The sequence below is a fragment of the Pipistrellus hanaki genome (assembly GCF_964339955.1).
Source record: "Pipistrellus hanaki genome assembly, chromosome: 5".
Taxonomy (NCBI): Eukaryota; Metazoa; Chordata; class Mammalia; order Chiroptera; family Vespertilionidae; genus Pipistrellus; species Pipistrellus hanaki.
Genome location: NC_140507.1, coordinates 66,111,138 through 66,139,067, shown reverse-complemented (window position 1 = coordinate 66,139,067; position 27,930 = coordinate 66,111,138). Strand labels below are relative to the sequence as shown.

General features: G+C 40.1%; 1 protein-coding gene across 1 annotated transcript; it reads right to left on the bottom strand.

Moving 5' to 3' along the window:
• Positions 1-3,871: 3,871 nt before the first annotated feature.
• Positions 3,872-27,608, bottom strand: LOC311623315 (disintegrin and metalloproteinase domain-containing protein 20-like; the record flags this gene model as incomplete). The annotated part of the gene is given in 6 exon segments (XM_084885324.1): positions 3,872-4,744; positions 4,748-5,089; positions 5,092-5,828; positions 25,395-25,512; positions 25,515-27,563; positions 27,567-27,608. Coding segments are annotated over 6 exon segments (4,161 nt in total).
• Positions 27,609-27,930: the final 322 nt, after the last annotated feature.

Genomic DNA, 27,930 nt, shown 5'->3' with positions numbered 1-27,930 from the left:
AGGGATGCACCAAGAGTGTCCACCTCAGATAATTGGGAGGCTGACCCACTGAACCATATAGGACACCTTAACACACAAAGCCACCCTACCAACTCAGGGAAGCAGTGAAAATGCTGAGACAAGGAAACAGATCACAAACGAAAGAAATGGAGTACAAAAAGTGACTGGATATAGAGTTGAAAACCACGCTTATAAGGTTTTTCAAGAATATCCTAGAAAAGGCCAATAAAATAAACGAGACTTATGAGGCTATGAAAGGGATCAACTAGAAATAAAGAATTCATTGTCTGAAATAAAAAATATTATACAGAGTTCTAAAAACAGACCGGAAGATCGCAAGAATCAAGTCAAAGATTTGGAACTCAAAGAGCCAGAGGACACTCCACTGCAGAAGCAAGAGGAGAAGAGAATCCAGAAAGTTGAATATAGTGTAAGAAACCTCTGGGACAACTTCAACCGAACCAACATCAGAATTATGGGTGTCCCAGAAGTTGAAAGAGAGCAAGATAGTGAAAACCTATTGGAAGAAATAGTGAAAGAAAACTTCCCCCACCTGGTGAAAGAATTGAATTACATGTCCAGGAAGCGCACAGAAGCCCAAACAAAAGGAATCCAAAGAGGACCACACCAAGACACATCATAATTAAAATTCCAAGAGCAAAAGGCAAAGAGAGAATATTAAAAGCAGCAAGAGCAAAGCAGGTAGTTACCTATAAAGGAGCACTCATATGATTGTCAGCTGATTTCTCAACAGAAACTATGCAGGCCAGAAGAGAGTGGCAAGAAATATTCAAAGTGATGAATAGCGAGAACCTATAACCAAGATTACTGTTTCCAGCAAAGTTATCATTCAGAATTGAAGGGCAGATAAAGAGCTTCACAGATAAAAAAAAAGCTAAAGGAGTTCATCACCGCCAACCAGAATTATATGAATTGCTGAAGGGGGTTCTTTCAGAAGAGGAAGAAAAAAAAGATAAAAATTATCAATGACAAATATGTAGCTATCAACAAGTGAATCTAAAAACCAAGGGAATTAAAAAACCTGATGAACAATATTAACTGTTAAATATAATAGAATCAGAGGTATGGAAGGGAAGTGGACTGAAAATTCTTGGGGAAAAGAGTAGTGGGGGGTGCGGGAAGAGACTGAACATAAACTGTGCACCTATGGATGAGGACAATGGGGGGTGGGGAAAGCACAGAGGGTGGGGTAGGAACATGGTGGAGGAGAGCAATGGAGGGGGGGAAAATGAGGAACTTTTGTAAAAATCTGAACAATACAGATTTATTTAAAAAAATAAAAAAATTGTCAGCAAGAAAAGACAAATTTAAAATTTAGAGGGAGAGAGAGGTTCATAAAACAGAGTGTGGAGTCAAATTAATTATTAATTTTACTAGGTAGCAGATGAAAATGCTAATCTGGACATTTAGCAGATTAGCTGGAATAAACCATAGAAATGAATTTAGTTATTTAGTGTCCACCTTGAGAGTTTAACTGTGGAACATAGATTTTGTCTGGCATTGTCTTCCAGTAACTTGCCATTACCCTTCCATTTTAGTAAATGCAGGTTTGTACTTTGTCCCTCAGATGGACTTTCTCATTTCCCTTCATTAGATTTTCTCTTTTTTCCACTGCTTTGGTTACAAATAGATCGTACAGAACACAATTTGACAATGAGGTTTTGAATTTCTTTGCCTTAATTTATTGGTTCTGCAGTTACATTCATTTATCTACATATTAGATAACTTGGAGGCGTAATTATATGAGACTATCATATGCATTATGAAAAAAATTTGGTCCTACCCAATTTTCTATTCTTTTCTTTTCTACTCTTAATTAGAAGAATATACTAAGGATTAATTTAGCTAACTTAATTTTACTATGTGGTTTTCTTTTCATAATTGATTCTTCATTTCATCTTGCTTACAAGTCTTTACCCAGGTATAAAAGATGTACTATTGTTTGGATTTTGTCTTGATGATCAATACATACTTGAAAACTATTTATTTATTTAAGACTATGTTAGTCATTGACTTGTTGAGTTTCTAACGTTTGTTGTTTCATGTATTCGGGACAATCAAGAAATTGCATATCACATATTTTAGTTTATTAACTTTGGGCAGGAGTAAAACTCTAATACACAGAGGTGAAATCTGGTTTCTTAGATTGTTGCTGATAAATAACTGCATTTGGCTATGAATAAAATGTGAGCAACTGGGGAAGGGGACTACCTAAGTACTTAAAAAGACCACCTTACTATATTGAAAACACATTTTGATATGATAATCACAGCAAGTCTATTTGATTAGTTAAGATATGTATTGATGGTTTACATAAGGAGTTAAACATCTTTGGTAATGTTTACAGTAAGAATCAATTATCTATATTCAATTAGTCCAATATATAGGAAAAAAGTAATTTGGGAGAAGTTGAAAAATCATGCAATGTTTATATGGTTTCCTGAGAAAAGAGTGGAGCTCTGGTTTATATCCTTTATTTTCTGATGTTTTAGGAGGTTTTATCTGGGGATTGAGAAAATATTAACCGTTAGATAAATTTTCAGGTTGTACTCAAAATATGTAGAGACTTACAGATTAATAATATTTTATAAGGTATGGGGGCCAAATGGAATAAAATGGAAAGCATTGCAATTCTTAGAAAAAAGGCAAAATAAGAAATTGAAAGAGTTAATAAAAAAAAAAAAAGAGGAACACTTGTACACTGCTGATGAGAATGTAGACTGGTGTAGCCTCTAGAGAAAACAGTATGGAATTCCCTGAAAAAATTAAAAAAAAATTGAACTGCCATTTGACCCAGGTATTCCATTTCTAAGAATATATTCTAAGAACCCCAAATTGTCAATCAAAAAGATTTACAACAGCTAAGATCTGGAAACAGCCCAAGTGCCCATCAGTAGATGAGTGGATACAAAAACTGTGGTACATTTACACAATGGAATACTAGGCAGTTTAGGAAAGAATGATCTCTTACTCTTTGAGACAGCTTGGAGGGACTTAGAGAGTATTATGCTAAGTGAAAAAACCCAGTCAGAATAAGTTCTTATCAAGAGAGGGCTAAAGTAGGTTTACAGATATTTTGATGGAAAATAATACAATAATTAATAAATAAAAATTAAACTCTGTTTTGTGAATTCAAAACTGTAAACCTACTTTTGCTCACCCCTGTTATATATATAGTAATGATGTGCAGACTGAAAGTTACTACTCTTGTAAATACTAGAGCTGTTAATGAGGCATGACTGGCATGAATAGTAATAAAAAGATTTTCCAGGTTTCCAGTCTCCCCCTAGTGGCCAATTATTGCAGAAACTAGCAATGAGAACTGGCAAAGAAAAAATTTAATTTCTATGTTTGTATTCCCTGTGGGACAAAGCAGAGTACAAATGGGAAGGATGGCTAGAACTGAGACAGCAAATTAAAAACACACAAACACACAATATCCATTAGCTCTACCTTTGCTGAGGAAACACAAAGAAACAAGTTTCCTGGAAAATTAAACACTATTTAAAATAAAGAAAAGTAGTAATATTCTAGGAATTAGGATATTTTGGTAATTGTTTAATGGCCAATATTTTAAGATCACAAATAATAAAAAGTCTTGGGCATTATGCCAATGGTCTGTGACACATTCTGTAACATTTCTATAGCCAGGAGACTAACATTTAGTACACAGAAAATTGGGTCAGACTGAACTCCTTTGAAATAGTCAATTGTTCCTTTTCTTTCAATAAGCAGTAGAACATTTTGCTGTTTTTCCTTAGATAAAAGTGCATCAACTTGCTCTTCTTCTGTAGCTAAAATCTTGGCATTTTGCTGTTTTTATTCATGTGAAGTTGGCACATTCTACTTTTCAATTATACCTGTAGTGAAAGTTAAAAACCCAAAAAATTAGCAAGCATAATAAAAAAATAAAATGAATCAATGAGAGTAGTAGCAGGTAATGATTCTTTGGCCAAATTTTAATCCTTTTATTTCGAGGGGGTGGCCCACTATCTATACTACCTCCACTGCCTTCTTCCAGGCAGTTGGGAGGATCCCACTCCAGGTTGCAATGGCAGTGATGTTTGTTATTGCAGACTCCACTCATATTGCAGCTATCAGGTGAACAATAAGTTATCAGATATGACATATGGACACACTTCCTTTGGATGCAGACATGTTCTGCCCCACACTCTGTCCCATCTTTCACATCACCAATGTCAGGTATGGTCATCCCAAAGTGGTAGTCGGTAACCCAGCAGGTGAAGTCATTGATGCGAGCCCAATGCACAGTAGAATGATTTATCAGATGGGGAAGTTCTATCACATTATCACACTGAATCCTCCCGCACAAGGTATCTGAGATGCTACATTTTACATATCTAGAGTACCTGAAACCACAGTTCCCAAAACCGTCACCTCGGGTGTTCATTTCTGTGTAGCAACTCTGATTTGCACTCTTGGCCTCTTTGCCAAAAATGTTCCTGCACTGCTCTTCACGGTTATTGCATCGCTTTTCATAGCAGTAGCCACCGCCCTTGCATGACACCCCGTTCTGCAAGTACACATCCTCTGGACAATGGTGGGAGGTCCCATTGCACCACTCTGGGAGATCACAGTCATTTTCCTCTTGTCTACAAACTTCACCTGTTGGCAGGATCTGGCAGTCTTTGCAACAAAGCCCAAAAGCACAAGCAGCCCCAGGCCTGAGAGTGCAGTTGGACTCACAGCACGGATCTTTCATTCACAATTGTAAAGTGCCACAGTCACACTCTTCTCCTTCTTCAACCACACTGTTCCCACACTGTGCAGGTGTGAAGATGTTCCCTCTATCTGATGGCATGTACATACAATTTTGACTTGCCAGGAAGCCCATCCAGTCCATGAAGTTAGCATAGCTGCAGTTGCTGAATCTAGTTGCACTTGCTTTTGTTGGAGCCATTATGCAGTTTTTATGTCCACATGTACAAGTTGTTTCATCATGATCCATTCTCAAATTATGACCCATCTCATGTGACATGATGTATGCAAAATAATACAGCGCATTGGTTATGAAACTATCAACTCCACAATTTAAAGTGTTTCTACATGTACGCCTTTTATATAGGCTAAGCCAAGACGAATACCATAAGAACGATTTACCAAAAGATGTGCAATATCATGAGGAATGCGGTTACTCAAGCTGGTTTCCTTCCATTTGCAAAAATCCGACAGGAGCTTGTTTATTTTATCTATTGAGAGTGGGTTGTTAGCAGCCCAGACCTCAATTCCCATTAAAACCACATCAACATCTAGTGGACTCAAAAACTGAAATACTGCATTGAGCACAAGTAGTACTTCATACTGTACAGCTGTGACATTACTTTGGTGATGAAGATAGCGAGTGTGGTCCACCACCTCTGCCAGTTTAAGAATGTGCCTGTGGGTCCACCAGCCTTCATACTCACTCTGCACCAAAGTGAAACTAGCATTCTCTTGAAACTTCAGTTGCTGTGCAATTTCTTCATCTGTTACTCCACATCTCATGGGCGGCCACTGTGTCTCCTCCCTGTCCACTTTATATATGAAATGCTCAAATGTGGTAGAAAGTGCCTTGGGCTCTATTTCATAAACAACGTCATTTGCCTGTAATATTCCCTGAGAACCTCCCAAACAGGTACTGAGGGCAACCAGGGATTCTGGGTCTCCCTCCACAGATCCCTTATAATAGCAGTCATTCTGGACAAATGGCTGGTCCTCAAGGAGAGCGCCTTGGTCTGTGTAGGTAAACACTTGCAAGTGTCTGGATAGAAAATGCTTGTTGAGAAAAGGAGGATCTTCTCTGAGACCTGGAAAACCCACAGCAGAGGAGACCATCAAGCAGCTGTGATGCCCCAATCGACACAAACATGTGGATTCAAGGGAGTTCTTCAATCACCCACGCAAAGGTAAGAGTTTTCAGGGATAGAGTGAGGGTTCTGGGTCCCTGTTGAGCCGGCAGCAACTGCAGCCGCTGTGTGCCCCGGCCAGAGCTGCGCCAAAAGAAGGCTGTGGCTGCAGCAAGAATCCTTCCTGGGGACACCTAGTGCTGGGTTTAGCTTAATCTTCCTCAGAAGCGGGACTCTTTTAAAATGCCAAGGGACACGGAACAGATTATTAAGAATCGGGGCTGTCCGACCGGCGTGGACACGCGCATTCTACAGAAAGCTTGGATTTTTCCAGGGATAACACCGGGTGTCTGTGTCCCAACAGCTAAAGCGAAAGCGGCAGCTGGGGCGACCGTGCAGCCGCTGGGACCCTGGAAATCTGCTTCCACAGAAGCCCCCACTGTTGGGTCTGGCGTGATTTGAGACAGTGGATGGGGGTCCCCAAGGTTGCTACCAGTGGGGTTCTCTAGGGAGCAACCCATTATGATCCTGCACGGTGGGAGAACAGAGGAGTTGGAAAGCAGTCTGTTTGTAAGTGCACGCAGACTCGCCCATTGCGCACCTAGGCTGTTTCCCCTGCAACACTTTGCTTCTGATTACAAAGGAGAGATCACCCAGATTGGCTGACCCTAAGAGACAGCAGGGGGAAACTGCTTTTCTGGAAACTGAGAAGCAGAGCAGGGAGAAATAATCCAGGATTCAGCTCCGAGGCAAAACAAACAAACCAACCAACCAACCAACCAACCAACCCCCCGGTATTGAGTGCCACAGAAAAAGAAGGCTAGAGCAGCCAAAAAGACGGGACATCAATCCACATACACCGCCACCTAGGGTCTGGAGTACAAACTGACTGTGTTTATTATTAGTTTTATTTGATCAAAAACCAAGAAACTAAGGAATCGCCACTGAGGTGCAGCAGAACGCAGGGAACTGCAATACTGTCTGGGCTGAGAAACGGGCGTGTCAATAGAATAACAGAAGTGAATGGCCTTCACAACTGCACATTTTTTTTGCTAAATTTATTTATTTTAAATTTTCATTTTTTTGCATCTTTTTACTTAAGAAACACTTTTTTTCCTTTTTTCCTCACTAGATTTTAGTTGGTCCGAAGGTTGTGGGTTATTGTTAAGCAGATTTTAACTTTTTAATTATTACATTTTTAGGTTCAATAAGCATTTTTACTACTGCTATTTTAATTTTTTTAAGTGCCATTTTATTTTCTCTTTATTTTACATTGGAATTAGTGTTCTTCATTTTATTTTCATTTCTCCTGTAACATTGTTTAACCCGAACTTAATACGACCTTTACACCATCATTCTCTTTCTACCCTTCCCCCTTTTGCTATCATGTTTATCTTAACCCTTTCCTGCTTTAGATTTTCTTACTCTTTCAGTATCCTCCTGCTAAAATTTCTACCCTACTTATATATCTAATTTCCAATCCCCTGTGCCAAGTGCATACACACCCCTCTCTGAGCTGTATTGACTAGCAAAAAAAAAAAAAAAAAAAAAAAAAAAAAAAAATTGTTTTCCTCACGGTTCTTTTGATGCTGTTTGGGGGAATGATGATTATATTGTATTTTTATGCTTTTTAGTGAGAGTATTTTGCTTATTCTTTTGCTGTTGCTGTTGCTCAGTATTTTCTTATTTGATTGGTTTTTGTTTGTTGTTATTTTATTACTTCTGTTTTCCCTTCCTGTGCTGGATTTAGGAGATGTTGTAGATTGTATTATTCTCCAGGTACTGCTGACAGCATTTGTTGGGATTAGTGGTTGTTCAATTGAAATTCTCTCCCCATATATATATATAGTTTATTCCCCCCCCCCCCCTCTCTCTCTCTCTTTCTCTTTCTTTTCCCTGTTTCCCAAATTCATTTTGACACTCTTTTTCCTATCTTTTTTTTTTGCTCCCTCCCTCTTCTCTTTTTACTCTTACTCTTTATCTCCTATTCCCTAATTTGCCTTTCCCTAGTGGTTACCTTTATTGGAAGTTATTAATATTGCAAACACATTTCTGTTCAGTGCCTTGTGTGTTGTACCTGGTTCTGTTGTATTTTGTGCCTTTAAATCAAAGCAGGAGATAGACATTCTGAAAAGAGAGACCATGGGGAGACAAAGAAACAGCCCACAAATGAAAGAAAAGCAGGCATCATCAGAAAAGGAAGTAAACGAGTTAGAGGCGAGCAACCTACCAGAGCAAGAATTCAGAGTAACGATCACAAGATGGCTAAAAAGAATGGAAGACAAATTTGACAATATGAGTAAGACCCAAGAGGAAATGAAGAAGAACCAAGAGAAATGAAGATGACTCAAGAAGAAATGAAAAATGACATCGCTACTATGAAGAACTCAATAGAAAGCATCAAGAGCAGACTAGAAGAAGCAGAGGACTGCATCAGTGAGCTAGAGATAAGATGGAAAAAAATACCCAATTAGAGCAGTTTCTAGGAAAAAAAAATTAAAAAGCAGGAGGAGAGCCTATGGGAGCTTTGGAACAATGCAAAACAAAACAATATTCGAAAAATAGGGGTTCCAGAAGGAAAGAAAACTGAGGTAGACATGGAAAACGTATTTCAAGGAATAATGACAGAAAACTTCCCCGAGATAGTGAAGAAAAAACCCACACAAATCCAAGATGCTCGCAGAGTCCTAAACAAAATGGATCCCAGAAGTCCGATGCCAAGACATATTATAATTAAATTGGCAAACACCAACGACAAAGTAAGAATCTTAAAAGCAGCCAGAGAGAGACAGAAAGTTACATATAAAAAAATCCCCATCAGACTAGCAACTGATTTCTCAATAGAAACTTATCAGGCCAGAAGGGAATGGGATGAAATATACAAAGTCATGCCAAGGAAGGGTCTGAATCTAAGAATACTGTACCCAGCAAGGCTATCAATCAAAATTGAAGGTGAAATTAGGAGCTTCACAGACAAAAAAAGACTAAAGGAATTTATCTCCATCAAGCCAGCAATGCAAGAAATGCTAAAAAGGTCTACTGTAAAAATAAAGAAATAGGAAGCAAAGAAGGAAGACAGGGGTATAGAATAAAAATGGTGTCAAATGAGTACCTATCATTAATAACATTAAATGTAAATGGTTTAAATGCTCCAATCAAAAGACATATGTTAACAGATTGGATAAGAAAACAAGACCCATACATCTGTTGTCTACAAGAAACACACCTCAGAAAAAAAGATGCACACAGATTGAGGGTGAAGGGATGGAAAAAGGTTTTCCAGGCAAATGGAAATGAAAAAAAAAAAAGCTGGGGTAGCAATACTTATATCTGACAAATTAGATCTCAGAGTGAAGGACATAATAAGAGATAATGAAGGCCACTTCATAATACTAAAGGGAGCAATCAAACAAGAAGAAATAACCCTGGTAAATATATATGCACCCAATATGGGAGCACCCAAATACATACAAAAACTGCTGGAGGACATTAGGGGAGAGATTAATAGCAATACAATCATAGTAGGAGATTTTAATACCCCACTGTCATCCTTCGACAAATCATCTAAACAAAAAATCAGCAAAGAAATACCAATCCTAAAGGACTCACTAGACCAGATGGAATTAATTGACATCTTTAGTACATTCCACCCCAAAGCCACAGAATATGCATTCCTCTCAAGTGCACATGGGAAATTCTCAAAGATAGACCACATTTTGGGACATAAGCAAAGTCTCTTCAAATTCAAGAAGATAGAAATCATTTCAAGCATATTCTCAGATCATAATGGCATAAAACTGGAAATTAACTACCATAAAAATAATCCAAAGAAATCAAACACATGGAGACTAAACAGCATGCTATTAAACAAGGACTGGGTTGCCAGAGAAAACAAGGAAGAAATTAAAAACATCCTGGAAACAAATGACAATGAAAACACAACAATCCAAAATCTATGGGACACAGCGAAAGCTGTTTTGAGAGGGAAGTTCATATCTTTACAAGCCTATTGCAAAAAACTAGGAAAAATGGTAACAAATGATCTAACTCTACAGCTCAAAGAGTTAGAAAAAGAGCAACAAGAAAAGCCCAGTGTAAGCAGAAGGAAGGAAATAACAAAAATCAGAGCAGAGATAAACGACATAGAAACCAAAAAAACAATACATAAGATCAACAAAACCAAGAGCTGGTTCTTTGAAAGGATAAAGATGATAGATGAACCTCTAGCCAGGCTAACCAAGAAACAAAGAGAGAGGACCCAAATAAACAAAATCAGAAATGAAAGAGGTGAAATAACAACAGACCCTGCTGAAATACAAAGGATTGTTACAAAATACTACGAACAACTCTATTCCTACAAACTGAACAACCTGGAGGAAATGGACATATTCCTAGAGAAATACAACCTTCCAAAACTCAATCAGGAAGAATCTAAAAATCTCAATAGAACACTAACTTGGGAGGAAATTGAAACAGTCATCAAAAAACTTCCAGCAAACAAAAGCCCAGGGCCAGATGGCTTCACAGGAGAGTTTTACCAAACATTCAAGGAAGAACCAAAACCTATCCTCCTCAGACTATTCCAAAAAATCCAAGAGGAAGGAACACTTCCAAACTCTTTCTATGAAGCCAACATCACTCTAATACCAAAACCAGATAAAGACAACTCAATGAAAGAAAATTACAGGCCAATATCTCTTATGAACATAGATGCCAAAATCCTCAACAAAATTCTAGCAAATCGGCTTCAGCAGAGCATCACAAAGATCATACACCACGACCAAGTAGGATTTATTCCAGGAATGCAAGGATGGTACAATATCCACAAATCAATAAACGTGATACATCACATAAACAAATTGAAAGATAAAAATCATATAGTCATATCAATTGATGCAGAAAAAGCATTTGATAAAATCCAACACCCTTTCCTGATAGAAACTCTTAACAAGGTGGGAGTACAAGGATCATACCTCAACATAATAAAAGCTATATATGATAAACCCACAGCCAACATTATACTCAATGGTCAAAAACTAAAACTATTCCCTCTAAGAACAGGAACAAGACAGGTTTGCCCACTCTCACCACTCCTGTTTGACATAGTACTGGAAGTACTAGCCATTACAATTAGACAAGAAGAGGAAATAAAAGGCATCCAAATTGGAAAAGAAGAAGTAAAGTTATCCGTATTTGCAGATGACATGATATTGTACATAAAAAACCCAAAAGACTAAATTAAAAAACTAATTGACTTAATAAATGAATTTGGCAATGTAGCAGGATACAAAATTAATGCCAAGAAATCTATGGCATTTCTATACACCAATAGTGAACTTGCAGAAACAGAGACTTAAAGGGCAATCCCATTTACCATCGCACCAAAAAAATTAAGATACCTTGGAATAAACTTAATTAAGGAGGTAAAAGACTTATACGTGGAAAATACATGACACTGAAAAAAGAGATAGAGGAAGATGTAAACAGATGGAAGAACATACCATGTTCATGGATTGGTAGAATCAACATCATCAAAATGTCCATACTTCCTAAAGCAATCTATAGGTTCAATGCACTCCCCATTAAAATACCAACGGCATATTTCACCGACCTAGAAAAAACTCTTCAAAAGTTAATTTGGAACTACAAAAGACCCCAAATAGCCACAGCAATCCAGAGAAAGACGAGTAAAGTAGGAGGGATCTCAATACCAGACTTCAAGCTGTATTACAAAGCCACTGTTCTCAAAACAGCCTGGTACTGGCACAAGAACAGACGTATAGATCAATGGAATGGAATTGAGAACCCAGATATCAACCCAAATCACTATGCTTAGTTAATATTTGACAAAGGAGGCAGGAATATACAATGGAGTCAAGACAGTCTCTTCAATAAATGGTGTTGGGAAAATTGGACAGATCCATGCAAAAGAATGAAACTAGATCACCAACTTACACCATTCACAAAAATAAACTCAAAATGGATTCAGTACATAAACATAAAATGGGATACCATAAAAATACTAGAGGCATCCACAGGCAGCAAAATCTCAGACATATGCCAAAAGAACTTCACTGATACTGCCCCTAGGGCAATGGAAGCTAAAGAGAAAATAAACAAATGGGACTACATCAAAATAAAAAGCTTTTTTTACAGCAAAAGAAACCATCAACAAAACAAGAAAGCCCATTGTATGGGAGAACATATTTGCAAATGTTATCACTGATAAAGGTTTAATCTCCAACATCTACAGACAGCTTACACAACTTAATAAAAGGAAGATAAATGACCCAATTAAAAAATGGGCAATGGATCTAAATAGAATCTTCTCAAAGGAAGACAGAAAGACGCCAAGCGGCACATGAAAACATGCTCAAAGTCACTAATTATCCGAGAGATGCAAATCAAAACAACAATGTGGTACCATCTCACACCTGTCAGAATGGCCAACATCAACAAATCAACACACGACAAGTGTTGGTGAGGTTGCGGAGAAAAAGGAACCTAGTGCACTGCTGGTGGGAATGTAGACTGGTGAAACCACTGTGGAGAACAGTGTGGAGTTTCCTCAAAAATCTGAAAATGGAACTCCCATTTGACCCAGTAATCACACTCCTAGGAATATATCCCAAGAAACTAGAAACACCAATCAGATAGGATATATGCACCCCTATGTTCATAGCACCACAATTTAGAATAGCTAGGATTTGGAAACAGCCTAGGTGCCCATCAGCAGATGATTGGATCCAAAAACTATGATACATCTACACAATGGAATATTATGCTGCCATAAAAAAGAAGAAATTCTCATCATTTGCAGCAACCTGGATAGAATTGGAGAACATCATGCTGAATGAAATAAGCCAATCAATGAAAGAGAAACACCACATGACCTCACTTATTTATGGATGATAAAGAACATTATAAACTGAAGAACCAAAAGATAGATATAGAACAGTAAAGCAACAAACAGACTGTCAAATTACAGCGTGGAGGTTAGGGAGATCTGGGGGAGATAAGAGATCAACTGAAGGACTTCTATACATGCACATAAGTACAACCAATGGACACAAAACTCTGGGGAGGGAGGGCATATATGGGAGGGGGCGGCAATGGTATATGTACAAAGATGATAATTTAATAAAAAAAATTTAAAAAAAGAAAAAAAAGAGTTAACATGGTTAAGTGTTTGATTGAAGACATGACTTAGAATACTGCTTGCATTTGCCCTCAAGAAATCTTAAGGCAACCTGGATCATGTGGCTGAGTTGGTTGAGTGTCGTCCCATAGACCAAGAGAACAAATGGTTCAAAGGCAGGGAATGGGGAAGTTAAGAGTGACCAAGCTGGCAGGCAGAGGCAATTAGAGTTGATCAGGCTGGCAGGGGGCAGTTAGGGGTAATCAGAAAGGAAGGCAGTCAGCTGATCAGCTACAAGCCAACAGTCTTTGATTGTGAAGGGTTGTGGGTTTAATCTTCAGTTAGGGGTGTGCATGAGATAACAGATCAGTATTTGTCCTATTGTTATTTCTATGTCTCTCTCCTTTTCTCTTCCTCTATCTCTAAAAATCAATAAAATGATATTTAAAGGAGAAATATCAAGGCAATGTGTGACTGTATGAAACATGATGATTGATCATAGACTTACCTCTTTTGAATCTGAATAATACATAGGTTTTAAAGATACTGTTGTTTGAAGATGGCGACCGAACAGTCGGACTTGTTCTGACTCTGGTCCCAGAACAGATAAAAGTGGCATCTGAGTCGCTCAGGGAGGGTTGATTAGCAGCTGAGGGGCAGCCAAGGTCTCTAGGAAGCTAGGGAGCGATCCTCTGGACAGAATTTCCTGGCCGGGTGCCAGCACGGCCGCGGTGGCGGCGGCGGCGGTGGCGGCGGCGGCGGCGGCGGCAGCTGCGGTGCTGCGAGAAAGGAGTGGCTTCTCTGAGGAAAGCCCACTGCGGAGAGGTCCATCCAGTAGCTGAGACGCCCGAGTTGGCGCAGGCGCGTGGATTCAAAGGATTTCTTCGGTCACCCCAGGAAAGGTCAGAGTTTGCGGGGAAAGCCTGAGAGATCGCGGTCCCGCGGCGCGGGAAGCCACGGTAGCCGGGGAGTTCCGGCCCCGCCTCCATGGAGCACCCGCAAAGCTGAGCCCTAAGAAGGCTGCAGCGACATCTAGTGCTGGGTTTGGCATAAGCTTCCCCAGAAGCGGGAATTTTTTATTTTATTTAAAAAAAAACGCCAGGGGACACGGGACAGAGTGTTAAGAATCTCGGCTGTCCCGCCAAGGGTGGAACATCTGGACACCTCGGCACCTGATCCCCGGAATACTAGGGAAGGACTGCCTAGTTGGGCATATCCGGGGAATTTGCAGGGAGAAATTGCCTTCTTGGAAACAAGGGATCGGAGCCAGAAGAGATAGTCTGGGAGCCAGCTAGCACCCTGCCAGCTAGAGCCATAGAGAAAGAAGGCCAGAGCAACCAAAAAGACTGGGAGGTCAAACCAGAAACACTGACACCTAAGAGCTGAATTACAAACTGCCCTTCTTTTTTTTTTTTTTTTTTCTTTTCTTTTCTTTTCTTTTCTTTTCTTTTCTTTTCTTTTCTTTTCTTTTCTTTTCTTTTCTTTTGTCTTTTAATTAATCAAAAATAAATGGACACAAATAACTAAGATATAGCCTACTTAAAATTTAGGATTACCTTACAAAACTGAGGTGCAGTGGAAAGCTGGGAACTGCAAGACTGTCTGGTCCGAGAATCAGAAGTGCCAAATACATTAACTGAGGAAGTAAGGGACCACTACTGGTCATTTTTATGCTAATTTTGCTATTCTTTATTTTATTTTCATTTTTTACATCTTTTATTTAATTTTCATTTTTCATATCTTTTACTTAAGAAACAATTTTTTTCTTTTTTCCTTACTTGATTTTACCTTTTCAATTATTACATTTTTCAATCTCTATCATCACTATTACTACTGCTATTTTGCAATTTTTTTTAAATTTTTATTTATTTTTTTTTCTCTCTCTCTAGTACCATTTTATTTTTTCTTTATTTTACATTGGGAGTAACCTTCATTCTATTTTAATCTCTACTATAGCATCATTCAACCCTATCTCAACTCAACCTTTACACTATCACTCTCTTACTAAACTTTACCCTTTAGTCTACAGTTTATCCTATCCCATTCTGGCTTTAGTTTTTCCTCTATTCTCTCTGTATATCCCCTGCTAAAGCTCTCACTATACTTATAGACCTAAGTTCCAACCCCTGATCCAAGTGTATAAATACCAATCTCTACACTATATTAACTAGTTAAAAAAAAAATCTGTTCTCCCCTCTATCCTTTTCGCATTGTTTGTGTGAAGGTTGATTATTGTGAATTTTTATGCTTTTTAGTGAAATTGTTATGCTTATTCCTGTATTGTTATTGTTGCTTTGTATTCTTTTTTAAAAATCCTCTGTTTTTGTTTGTTTCTTTTACTTCTGTATATCATAGCCTTACTTAATAATAGTGGATATTGTAGTTTGTATTAATCTCCAAATATTGTTACTGGCATTGGCGGGGTTCAGAGGTTGTTCTATGGCAATTTTCTCCACATATATATAGTTTGTTTCCCATTTCTCTTTTAGTTTGCTTCTTCTCTCTCTTTCTCTCTCTCTCTCTCTCTCTCTCTCTCTCTCTCTCTCTCTCTCCCTCTTCTTTTTTTTCTCTGTTTTCCAACTTCATTTTGTCATTATTTTTTTCTTCTTCTTTTTCTATCTCTTTATCCCTCTTTTTTTTTAATTTACTTATTTTTTTTAATTTTAATTTTTTAAAAATTTTTCTTTATTTTATTTTTACCTTTATTCCTTCTCAACTATCCCCTAAGTTGCCTTTCTCTAGTGGACACCTTTATTAGAGGTTATTAATATTGTAAATACATTCCTGTTAAGTGCCTCTTGTGTTGTACCTGGTAGTGTTGTATTTTGTACCTCAAAAATCAATGCAGGAGAAGAAATACCACATAACCAGACTTCCTGAAAAGAGAGGCCATGGGGAGACAAAAACATAGTCTGCATGTGAAAGAAAACCAGGCATCACCAGAAAAGGAAGTAAACGAGTCAGAGGTAAGCAGCCTACCAGAGCAAGAATTCAGAGTAATGATCATAGCATGGCTAAAAAGAATGGAAGAGAAATTTGACAATAGCCAAGAAGAAATGAGGAAGAACCATGAGGAAATGAAGAAGAGCCATGAGGAACTGAAGAAGAACCAAGAAGAAATGAAAAGTGACATCGCTACCATGATGAACTCAATAGAAAGCATCAAGAGTAGACTAGATGAAGCAGAGGACCGGATCAGTGAGCTAGAAGATAAGATGGAAAAAAATACCCAAGTAGAGCAACTTCTAGAAATAAAGATTAAAAAGCAGGAGGAGAGCCTACGGGAGCTTTGCGACAAAACAAAACAAAATTCGAATAATAGGGGTTCCAGAAGGAAAGGAAACTGAGGTAGACATGGAAAAAGTATTTCAAGAAATAATGACAGAAAACTTTCCTGAAATAGAAAAGAAAAAAACCACACAAATCCAAGATGCCCGCAGAGTCCCAAGCAAAATGAATCCCAGAAGACAGACTCCAAGGCACATTATAATTAAATTGGCAAACAACAATGACAAAGTAATAATCTTAAAAGCAGCCAGAGAGAGACAGAAAGTTACATACAAAGGAACCCCCATCAGACTAGCAACTGATTTCTCAACAGAAACTTATCAGGCCAGAAGGGAATGGGACGAAATATACAAAGTCATGCAAAGGAAGGGTCTGAATCCAAGAATACTGTACCCAGCAAGGCTATCAATCAAAATTGAAGGGGAAATCAGGAGCTTCACAGACAAAAAAAGACTGAAGGAATTTATCTCCACCAAACCAGCAATGCAAGAAATGCTAAAGGGTCTACTGTAAAAATAAAGAAATAAGAAGTGAAGAGGGAACATGGGTATAGAATAAAAATGGCGTCAAATGAGTACCTATCAATAATAACCTTAAATGTAAATGGATTAAATGCTCCAATCAAAAGACATAGGGTAACAGATTGGATAAGAAAAAAAGACCCATACATCTGTTGTCTACAAGAAACCCACCTCAGAAAAAGAGATGCACACAGACTGAGGGTGAAGGGATGGAAAAAAGTTTTCCAGGCAAATGGAAATGAAAAAAAAGCTGGGGTAGCAATACTTATATCTGACAAATTAGATCTCAGAGTGAAGGACATAACAAGATATAACGATGGCCACTTCATAATAATAAAGGGAACAATCCAACAAGAAGAAATAACCCTGGTAAATATATATGCACCCAATACAGGAGCAACCAAATACATTAAAAAACTGCTGGAGGACATTAAGAGAGAGATTAATAGCAATACAATCATAGTAGGAGATTTTAATACCCCACTGTCACCCTTCGACAAATCATCTAAACAAAAAATCAGCAAAGAAATATCAATCCTAAATGACTCACTAGACCACTTGGAATTAATTGACATCTTCAGGACACTCCACCCCAAAGCCACAGAATATACATTCTTCTCAAGTGCACATGGGACATTCTCAAAGATAGACCACATTTTGGGACATAGGCAAAGTCTCTTCAAATTCAAGAAGATAGATATCATATCAAGTATCTTCTCAGACCATAATGGCATAAAACTGGAAATTAACTACAATAAAAATAATCCAAAGAAATCAAACACATGGAGACTAAACAGCTTGCTATTAAACAAGGACTGGGTTACCAGAGAAATCAAGGAAGAAATTAAAAACATCCTGGAAACAAATGACAATGAAAACACAACAATCCAAAATCTATGGGACACAGCAAAAGCAGTTTTGAGAGGGAAGTTCATATCCTTACAAGCCTATTGCAAAAAACTAGAAAAAATAATAACAGATGATCTAACTCTACAACTCAAAGAGTTAGAAAAGGAGCAACAAGAAAAGCCCAGTGTAAGCAGAAGGAAGGAAATAACAAAAATCAGAGCAGAGATAAACGACATAGAGACCAAAAAAACAATACATAAGATCAACAAAACCAAGAGCTGGTTCTTTGAAAGGATAAACAAGATAGATGGACCTCTAGCCAGGCTAACCAAGAAACAAAGAGAGAGGACCCAAATAAACAAAATAAGAAATGAAAGTGGTGAAATAACAACAGACCCCACCGAAATACAACGGATTGTTACAAAATACTACGAACAACTCTATTCCAACAAACTGAACAACCTGGAGGAAATGGACATATTCCTAGAAAAATACAAACTTCCAAAACTCAATCAGGAAGAATCTAAAAATCTCAATAGACCAATGACTTGGGAAGAAATTGAAACAGTCATCAAAAAGCTTCCAGCAAACAAAAGCCCAGGGCCAGATGGCTTCACAGGAGAGTTTTACCAAACATTCAAGGAAGAACTAAAACCTATCCTCCTCAGACTATTCCAAAAAATCCAAGAGGAAGGAACACTTCCAAACTCCTTCTATGAAGCCAGCATCACCCTAATACCAAAACCTGATAAAGACAACTCAATGAAAGAGAATTATAGACCAATATCCCTCATGAACATAGATGCCAAAATCCTCAACAAAATTCTAGCAAATCGGCTCCAGCAGAGCATCACAAAGATCATACACCATGACCAAGTAGGATTTATTCCAGAGATGCAAGGTTGGTACAATATCCGCAAATCAATAAACGTGATACATCACATAAACAAGTTGAAAGATAAAAATCATATAGTCATATCAATTGATGCAGAAAAAGCATTTGATAAAATCCAACACCCTTTCCTGATAAAAACTCTTAACAAGGTGGGAGTACAAGGATCATACCTCAACGTAATAAAAGCTATATATGATAAACCCACAGCCAACATCATACTCAATGAGCAAAAACTAAAACCATTCCCTCTAAGAACAGGAACAAGACAGGGATGCCCACTATCGCCACTCCTCTTTGACATAGTACTGGAAGTACTTGCCATTGCAATTAGACAAGAGGAGGAAATAAAAGGCATCCAAATTGGAAAAGAAGAAGTAAAGTTATCCTTATTTGCAGACAACATGATATTGTATATAAAAAACCCAAAAGACTCCATTAAAAAACTAATTGGCTAAATAAATGAATTTGGCAATGTAGCAGGATACAAAATTAAAACCAAGAAATCTATGGCATTTATATACACCAACAGTGAGTTTATAGAAACAGAGACTGAAAAAGCAATTCCATTTACCATCTCACCAAAAAAATTAAGATACCTAGGAATAAACTTAACTAAGGAAGTAAAGGACCTATACGCAGAAAACTACACGACACTGAAAAAAGAAATAGAGGAAGATGTATACAGATGGAAGAACATACCATGTTCATGGATTGGTAGAATCAACATCATCAAAATGTCCATACTTCCTAAAGCAATCTATAGGTTCAATGCACTCCCCATTAAAATACCAACGGCATATTTCACTGACCTAGAAAGAACTCTCCAAAAGTTCATTTGGAACAATAAAAGACCCCGAATAGCCACAGCAATCCTGAGAAAGAAGAGTAAAGTAGGAGGTATCTCAATACCAGACTTCAAACTGTATTACAAAGCCACTGTTCTCAAAACAGCCTGGTACTGGCACAAAAACAGACATATAGATCAATGGAATCGAATCGAGAACCCAGATATCAACCTAAATCACTATGCTCAATTAATATTTGACAAAGGAGGCACAAATATACAATGGAGTCAAAACAGTCTCTTCAATAAATGGTGTTGGGAAAATTGGACAGATACATGCAAAAGAATGAAACTAGGTCACCAACTTACACCATACACAAAAATAAACTCAAAATGGATACAGAACTTAAACATCAGACGGGAAACCATAAAAATACTAGAAGCATCCACAGGCAACAAAATCTCAGACGTATGCCAAAAGAACTTCTTCACTGATACTACCCCTAGCGCAATGGAAGCTAAAGAGAAAATAAACGAATGGAACTACATAAAAATAAAATGCTTTTTTACAGCAAAAGAAACAAAACAACAAGAAAGCCCACTGTGTGGGAGAACATATTTGCAAATGTTACCACTGATAAAGGTTTAATCTCCAACATCTACAAACAGCTTATACAACTAAATAAAAGGAAGATGAATGACCCAATTAAAAAATGGGCAATGGACCTAAATAGAATATTTTCAAAAGAAGACAGAAGGAAGGCCAAAAGGCACATGAAAACATGCTCAAAGTCACTAATTATCCGAGAGATGCAAATCAAAACAACAATGCGGTACCATCTCACACCTGTCAGAATGGCCAACATCAACAAATCAACAAACGACAAGTGTTGGCGAGGTTGTGGAGAAAAAGGAACCCTTGTGCACTGCTGGTGGGAGTGCAGACTGGTGCAACCACTGTGGAGAACAGTGTGGAGTTTCCTCAAAAAACTGAAAATGGAACTCCCATTCGACCCAGTAATCCCACTCCTAGGAATATATCCCAAGAAACTAGAAATACCAATCAGAAAGGATATATGCACCCCTATGTTCATAGCAGCACAATCTACAATAGCCAGAATTTGGAAACAGCCGAAGTGTCCGTCAGCAGATGATTGGATCCAAAAACTATGGTACATCTACACAATGGAATACTATGCTGCCATAAAATAGAAGGATTTCTCATCATTTGCAGCAACCTGGATGGAATTGGAGAACATCATGCTGAGTGAAACAAGCCAATCAATGAAAGAGAAACACCACATGACCTCACTCATTTGTGGATAATAAAGAACATTATAAACTGATGAACCATAAGGTAGATATAGTGACAGTATATCAACAAGTAGACTGTCAAATTACAGCAGGGAGGGGAGGAAGATCTGGGGGAGATAATAGATCAACGAAGGACTTGTATACATGCATATAAGTGCAACCAATGGACACAAAACTCTGGGGAGGGAGGGGATGTGCGGGAGGGAGGGAGGGGGTAAAAAAAATGAATAAAATATATTTTTAAAAAAATTTTCTCTAAAAAAAAATTATTTTAAACAATAAAACTCAGATTGGATATTTCTCTTCTTAGAATTTTCAAAAAATAAAAACTTCAATAGATATATTGTAGAATTACAAGTGAAAATTAAAATTTTAAAAATCCTAAAATTAAGTAATGATAGATAATTTGGGGATGAGAAACTATGTATAAGCAATGAAATGTTATTATAGATGCTTGACCACATCTTATTACAGGTACTTAGCCTGTAAAATGTCACTAAATAAAAAACTTTATAAAAAAAAATAAAGATACTGTTGTTTAACTACATCAATATGAGTGAGTATTTTTGCAATCTATACTAATAAAAGGGCAATATGCAAATTGGTCACAACACTCTCACAGTAACAACTGAACAATGACTCACCAAACAAGATGCATGGGGCATCCAGGCTGGCAGGGGCGGCAGTAAAGGAAAACCAGGTTAGCAGAGGGGGATAGTGAGGGAGACCAGGCCAGTGAAGGGGCACAGTTTGGGGTGATCAGGCTGGTGTGGGGGCAACTGGGCAAGCACAGGGCCGTTGAGGGTGACAGGGCCAGTGAGGGGACAGTTGGGGGTGACCAGGCCAGTGGGCAGCAATTGGGGTGACCAGGCTAGAAGGAGAGGGCAGCTGGGGGCAACGAGGCTGGCAGGGGGAACTATGGGGTGACCAGGCCAGCATGGGGGGCACTAAGGTGTGACTAGGCCAGAGAATGGGCAAGTGAGGAGTGACCAAGCTGGCAGGCAGAGGCAATTAGAGTTGATCAGGCTGTCAGTGGGGCGGGCAGTTAGGGGCAATCAGGCAGGCAGGCAGGCAGCTGAGCAGCTACAAGCCAACAGTCTTTGATTGTGAGAGGACCTGCCAGCCCTTGCAACCCGAGCTTCATCAGAAAGGTCATCAGGACGTTCTACTGTTCACTCTAATTAATATATTAGCGCTAATTAGAGACCCAGTGTATGAAATTTGTGCATGGGTGGGCGGGAAAGTGTCTCTCAACTTGGCCTTCATCCTCTCCAATCGGGGATCCCCCGTGGGATGTCCAACTATGAGGACTGTGAGGGCTGGCCAGGGCTGGAAGGAGCTTTGAGGTCCAGCTGGACCTGCTAACTACTATGGGGGCTGGCCAGGGCTGCTAGAGGCTGCTGGGGCTGGCTGATACATCTGGGGCTTCCAAGGCTGTCTGGGGCAGATAGGGCTGGCTGAGGCATCCAGGACTGTGAGGGGCAAGTCCCTTGTATGAATTTCAGGCATCAGGCCTCTAGTCTATATAAACTAGAGGCATGGTGCATGAAATTTATGTACGGTGGGGTCCTCAGCCCAGCTTGCACCCTCTCTAATCCAGGACTCCTCAGGGAATGACTGACTGCTTCTAGCAATCCAGGACCACTGGCTCCTAACCATGTGCATGTCTGTCTTCCTAACCACCCCTATTCCCTTTGCCTCCCTACCTGATTGCCCCTAATCACCTCTGCCTGCCTGCCTGATTGCCCCTAACTGCTCCCCTGCTGGCCTAATCACCCCTAACTGTCTCTGTCTTGAGGACCAAGGATTTCCCCCTATGGCCAACTGCAGGCACCCAGGAATCAGGGCAGCTTTGCCCAGACCAACTGCAGCTCAGGGGACCATTAGAGGGTGGCTTTGCCTGGTCCACAGCCACAAGCACTCAGGACCATGGGGCAGGCACCTTGTCCCTCTCTCAGGCTGCAGGCACAGGTGCTGGTTGATGGGATCATGGAATAGGCAGCATGCTTCTCTCCTGGGCCACAGCTTGGCTATTCCCCATTCCTTTCTCACAAGCTCATTTATGCCTGGCTGGTCAACATTCCCCTGTCAACAGTGTTGAGTGCATGAACAGTTCTGGTGCTAGTGTGCAAGGGCACATGTGAAAGTGTGAGGGTGTGATGACTATTTGCACATTAGCTGTCTATTATCTTAATATATAAAAACCCAGGGTCTGTAATGACTGAAGGCTTGACCAAACACAGGAAGTCAGTCCTGCAGTCAGTGCTGGGTCACCACAGCAACTGATTCTTGCCTTTGCAGGCTCAGTGACCAAGCACTGAAGGCTTAAGAGTCTTCTGATCATGCCCAGAGAGAAGTGTGGAGAGAGAGGCATGGTCTAATTCCCAGCCTCCATGGCAGCTATTGATCAGCCCATGCCTCTCTCTCTCTCTGTCTGGGTATCTCCAACAGCTGTGTGTCTCTTCCTCTCCGGGCTCTGAGGGGGCAGCAGATCAGCCCAACAATTTGATCAGGCCAAGAGATAGGCCTGGAGATGCTGACTGGCATAGAAACAGACCAATCATAATAAAATCTGGATAAACTGGAGAAGCCAATGGCTGCCTAGGAGGCAGAGCTTTTGATGTTGACTTGCATAGAAATTGAGCAATCAGAACCAAATCTGAGTGAACTGAAAAGGTAGAACCTAAGTTGGGAGATGAGGAAGGGTTTTAAGGGCAACAACTGTTTGGTATAAGGTGTAAGAAAGCGGTTTAATTTTTTAATGACTAGTTTGGCAGTATAGTGCACATGTCTGGCTATCAGTCCTGATATAAAGATTATGTATTTTTGTCTGCCAAGAGCATCTCCTCCTGCTGAAAATGACCCCCCCCCCCTTATCCAATTAAGCAATTCTATCCTATATAATCTATCTATTCTACTAAAAGGGTAATATGCTAAATAGACTGGGTGGACTGGCAATCTTCCGGACATCAGACTTCATTCTGGATAAAGTCATGGTGGTGGGAGCCCAGGCAGAGGCAGTTAGGGGTGATCATAAAAGCAGGGGTGGACATTGGGGGCAAGATCAGGCCATCAGGGGAGGCAGTTGGAGGCATGATCAGGCCAACATGGGAGGGCAGTTAGTGGTGAGATCAGGCCAACAGGTGTGAGCCATTGGGAGTGAGATTAGGCTAGCAGGAGGAGGGGGGACAGTTGATGGACAACCAGGCCATCAGGGAGGATACTTGGGGTTAACCAGGCCAGCAGGGGAGGGCAGTTGAGGGTGATATCAGGCTGGCAGGGGAGAGCAGTTGGTGGAAAGATAAGTCCAGCAGGGAAGGGAATTAGGGGTGATCAGGCATGCAGGCAGAGGCAGTTAGGGGTGAACAGATAGGCACAGAGGTGAGTGGTTATGTGCCAGTGGTCCCAGATTGTGAGAGGGAAATCCCATTGCCAATTTAGGCCCAATTGGAGAGGGTGCAGGCTGGGCTGAGGGAACCACCCCTTTCCCCCATGCACAAATTTTATGCACCAGGCCATTAATATAGGATAAAAGCCTAAGCGACCATTATGACCAAATGACCAAGTAACAGAACTACTGGTCGACCAGTCACTTAGAAGTGCACTGATCACCAGGGGGAAGACACTTAATGCAGGAGCTGCCCACTGGTGGTCAGTGTGCTCCTACAGACAACCTCCTGTGGATGGACAGTCTCCCATGGCCCTTCCCCCCAGATGACTAGGTGGTCAGTTTGCTCCCACCGCCCAACCTCCCATGATTTCTCCCCCCAGTTGGCCCAGATGGCCCTGATTGGGGCCAGCAGAACCTCCTTCGGTCCCTTGTCCTTGGCCACTGGCCCCGATTGTCTCCTTCCCCCCACCAGCCGCTAACCTCCCCTAGTTTCTCCTGCCCCCTGGCCAGCTGGCCCCTATCACCTCCACAGGGACTGGGTATGATGGCTCTCATCAACAGCCAGGCCTAGAGACCCCATCTGTGCACAAATTGGTGCCCTGGGTCTCTAATAATTTATACATGATAAAAAATAAACTCTTGTGGGCTGAAAACTATAAACCTACTTTTGCCCTCCCCTGTATTGTATGTACTCATAATGGACAGACTGACAGTTACTATCTTTGTAAAGTTTAGAGCAGCTAAATGAGGCAAGACTGGCATGAATAATAATCAAACATTTTTCCAGGTTACCAACTATTGTAGAAACTAATAATGAGAGGACTGGCAAAGAAGACATTTAATTTGTATGTTTGCATTTCCTGTGTGACAAAGCAGAGTACAAGTGGCAAGGATGGTAAGAATTGCGACACAATAGCAACGACAAATACACATTACCTTTGCTCAGGAAACACTTAGGGACTAATTACATGAACAATTGAACACTAACACTACTCAAAATAATACAAAATAGCAGTATTTTAGGAATTAGGATATTTTAATAATTGTTTAATGGCCAGTGTTTTATCATTTGAAATAATTATGATTCACAGCGATTAGGTCAATGGTCTGTGAAATATTCTGTAACATTTCTACAGCCCGGAGAATAAAACTTAGTGCATGGGAGACTGGATAAAATTTGGTTTCTTTTTTGAAACTGTAAATTGTTGCTTTTCTTTCTAAAATGCAGTAGAACATTTCATTGCTTTTCCTTAGATGGAATTGGGATGTCTTGCTGTTTTTCGTTAGGTAAAGTATTAACATTTTGCTCTTCGTGCTCATCTGAAGATGACACATTCTTCTCTTTACTCTTATCTGTTCTCCTCCATAAGACAAAACCCAAAGCTAACAAGCCTATAAAAAGAAATACAGAAATCAACCAAAGTAGTTGCAGATAATGGCTCTTTTGCCTAATATCATTTTTTTTTTCTGAGGGGGTGGCCCACTATCATTACTACCTCCTCTGCCTTCTTCCAGGCAGAAGGGAGGATCCCACTCATAGTTGCAATGGCAGTGCTGTCTGTTGTTGCAGACTCCTCTCATATTGCAGGTCTCAGGTGAGCAAAAATTTAACAGAAGCGACCTATGGACACACTTCCTCTCGATGCAGACATGTTCTGCCCCACACTCTGTCCCATCTTTCACATCACCAATGTCAGGTATGGTCATCCCAAAGTGGTAGTCGGTACCCCAGCAGGTGAAGTCATTGATGCGAGCCCAATGCACAGTAGAATGATTTATCAGATGGGGAAGTTCTATCACATTTTCACACTGAATCCTCCCGCACAAGGTATCTGAGATGCTACATTTTATGTATCTAGCGTCCATTAAACCACAGTTCCCAAAACGGTCACCTCGGGTGTTCATTTCTGTGTAGCAACTCTGATTTGCATTCTTGGCCTCTTTGCCAAAAATGTTCCTGCACTGCTCTTCACGGTTATTGCATCTCTTTTCATAGCAGTAGCCACCGCCCTTGCATGACAGACCGTTCTGCAAGTAAACATCCTCTGGACAATGCTGGGAGTTCCCATTGCACCACTCTGGGAGATCACAGTCATTTTCCTCTTGTCTACAAACTTCACCTGTTGGCAGGATCTGGCAGTCTTTGCAACAAAGCCCAAAAGCACAAGCAGCCCCAGGCCTGAGAGTGCAGTTGGACTCACAGCATGGATCTTTCATACACAATTGTAAAGCGCCACAGTCACACTCTTCTCCTTCTTCAACCACACTATTCCCACACTGTGCAGGTGTGAAGATGTTCCCTCTATCTGATGGCATGTACATACAATTTCGCCCTGCCAGGAAGCCCATCATGTTCATGAAGTCAGCAAAGCTGCAGTTGCTGAATGTAGTTCCAACTGCTTTAGGTGAAAACATTAGGCAGGTTTGATGTCCACATGTACAAGTTTCTGTATCATGATCCATTCCCAAATTATGACCCAGCTCATGTGACACGATGTATGCCAAATCATATACATTATCGGTCATGAAACTATCAACTCCACAACTCCTACTTCTACATACGCTTCTGAAATGGGCTAAGCCAACAGAAACACCAAAGTGATGCTTTACAAAAAGATGTACAACATCATGCGGAATGCGGTACCTCAATCTGATATCCTTCCATTTGCAAAAATCGTCCAGGAGAGTCGCCATATTACCTATTGGAACTCGGTTTTTTGTAGTCCAGACCTCAATTCCCATTAAAACCACATCAACGTCTAGTGGACTCAAAAACTGATGTACTGTATTGAGCACAAGTAGTACTTCATACTGCACAGCTGTGACGTTACTTTGGTGATGAATATAGCGAATGTGGTCCACCACCACGGCCAGTTCAAGAATCCGCCTGTGGGTCCACCAGCCTTCATACTCACTCTGCATCAAAGTGAAATTAACACTCTCTTGAAACTTCAGTTCCCGTGCAATTTCTTCATCTGTTACTCCACATCTCATAGGTGGCCACTGTGTCTCCTCCCTGTCCACTTTATATATGAAATGCTCAAATGTGGTAGAAAGTGCCTTGGGCTCTATTTCATAAACAATGTCATTTGCCTGTAATATTCCCTGAAAACCTCCCAAACAAGTGCTGATAGCAACCACGGATTCTGGGTCTCCCTCCACATAACCCTGATAATAGCAGTCATTCTGGATAAAAGGCTGGTCCTCAAGAAGAGCGCCTTGGTCTGTGTAGGTAAAAACTCGCAAGTGTCTGGATAGAAAATGCTTGTTGACCTTCATGTGTATGACCTGATTCTGGCCCCCAAAATGCATTCTGTAAGAGAGCCAATCTTTATTCTTCATGCCAAATCCAGTGCCTGTTACCTTCAAGGGAATCACCACTTCTGGGGGACCATAACTTTGGGAGTACGCAACCTGGAACCATCCATATGAGAACAGAATCACTCCAAGCCATAGTAGCAGCAGAATGTTCCTCACACACACCAGGGCCTTACTTACAGCCATTATGGAATCACCCTACACAGACTCTGGTGAGAGCAAAAGAGGACAGGTAGGAAGCATCACTGTTCTCTCTGAGCAGGGTGTTCTGGCAGGCTCAGACCATGGGTGCACACTGCAAGAGAAAACAAAAAGAAGAGTAGAGACAGGGTTGGCAGTTATGGGAAGGCCAATGTGGAGGAGAAAGAGAAACAAGAGTTAATATGGATTAGTGTTGGACTGAAGACATGACTCAGAATACTGATTGCGTTTGCCCTTAAGAAATCTTAAGGCAACCTGGATCATGTGGCTGAGTTGGTTGAGTGCCATCCCATACACCAAGAGAACAACTGGTTCAATGTCTGTGTTGTGGGTTCAGTCTTCAGTTAAGGGTGTGCATGAGATA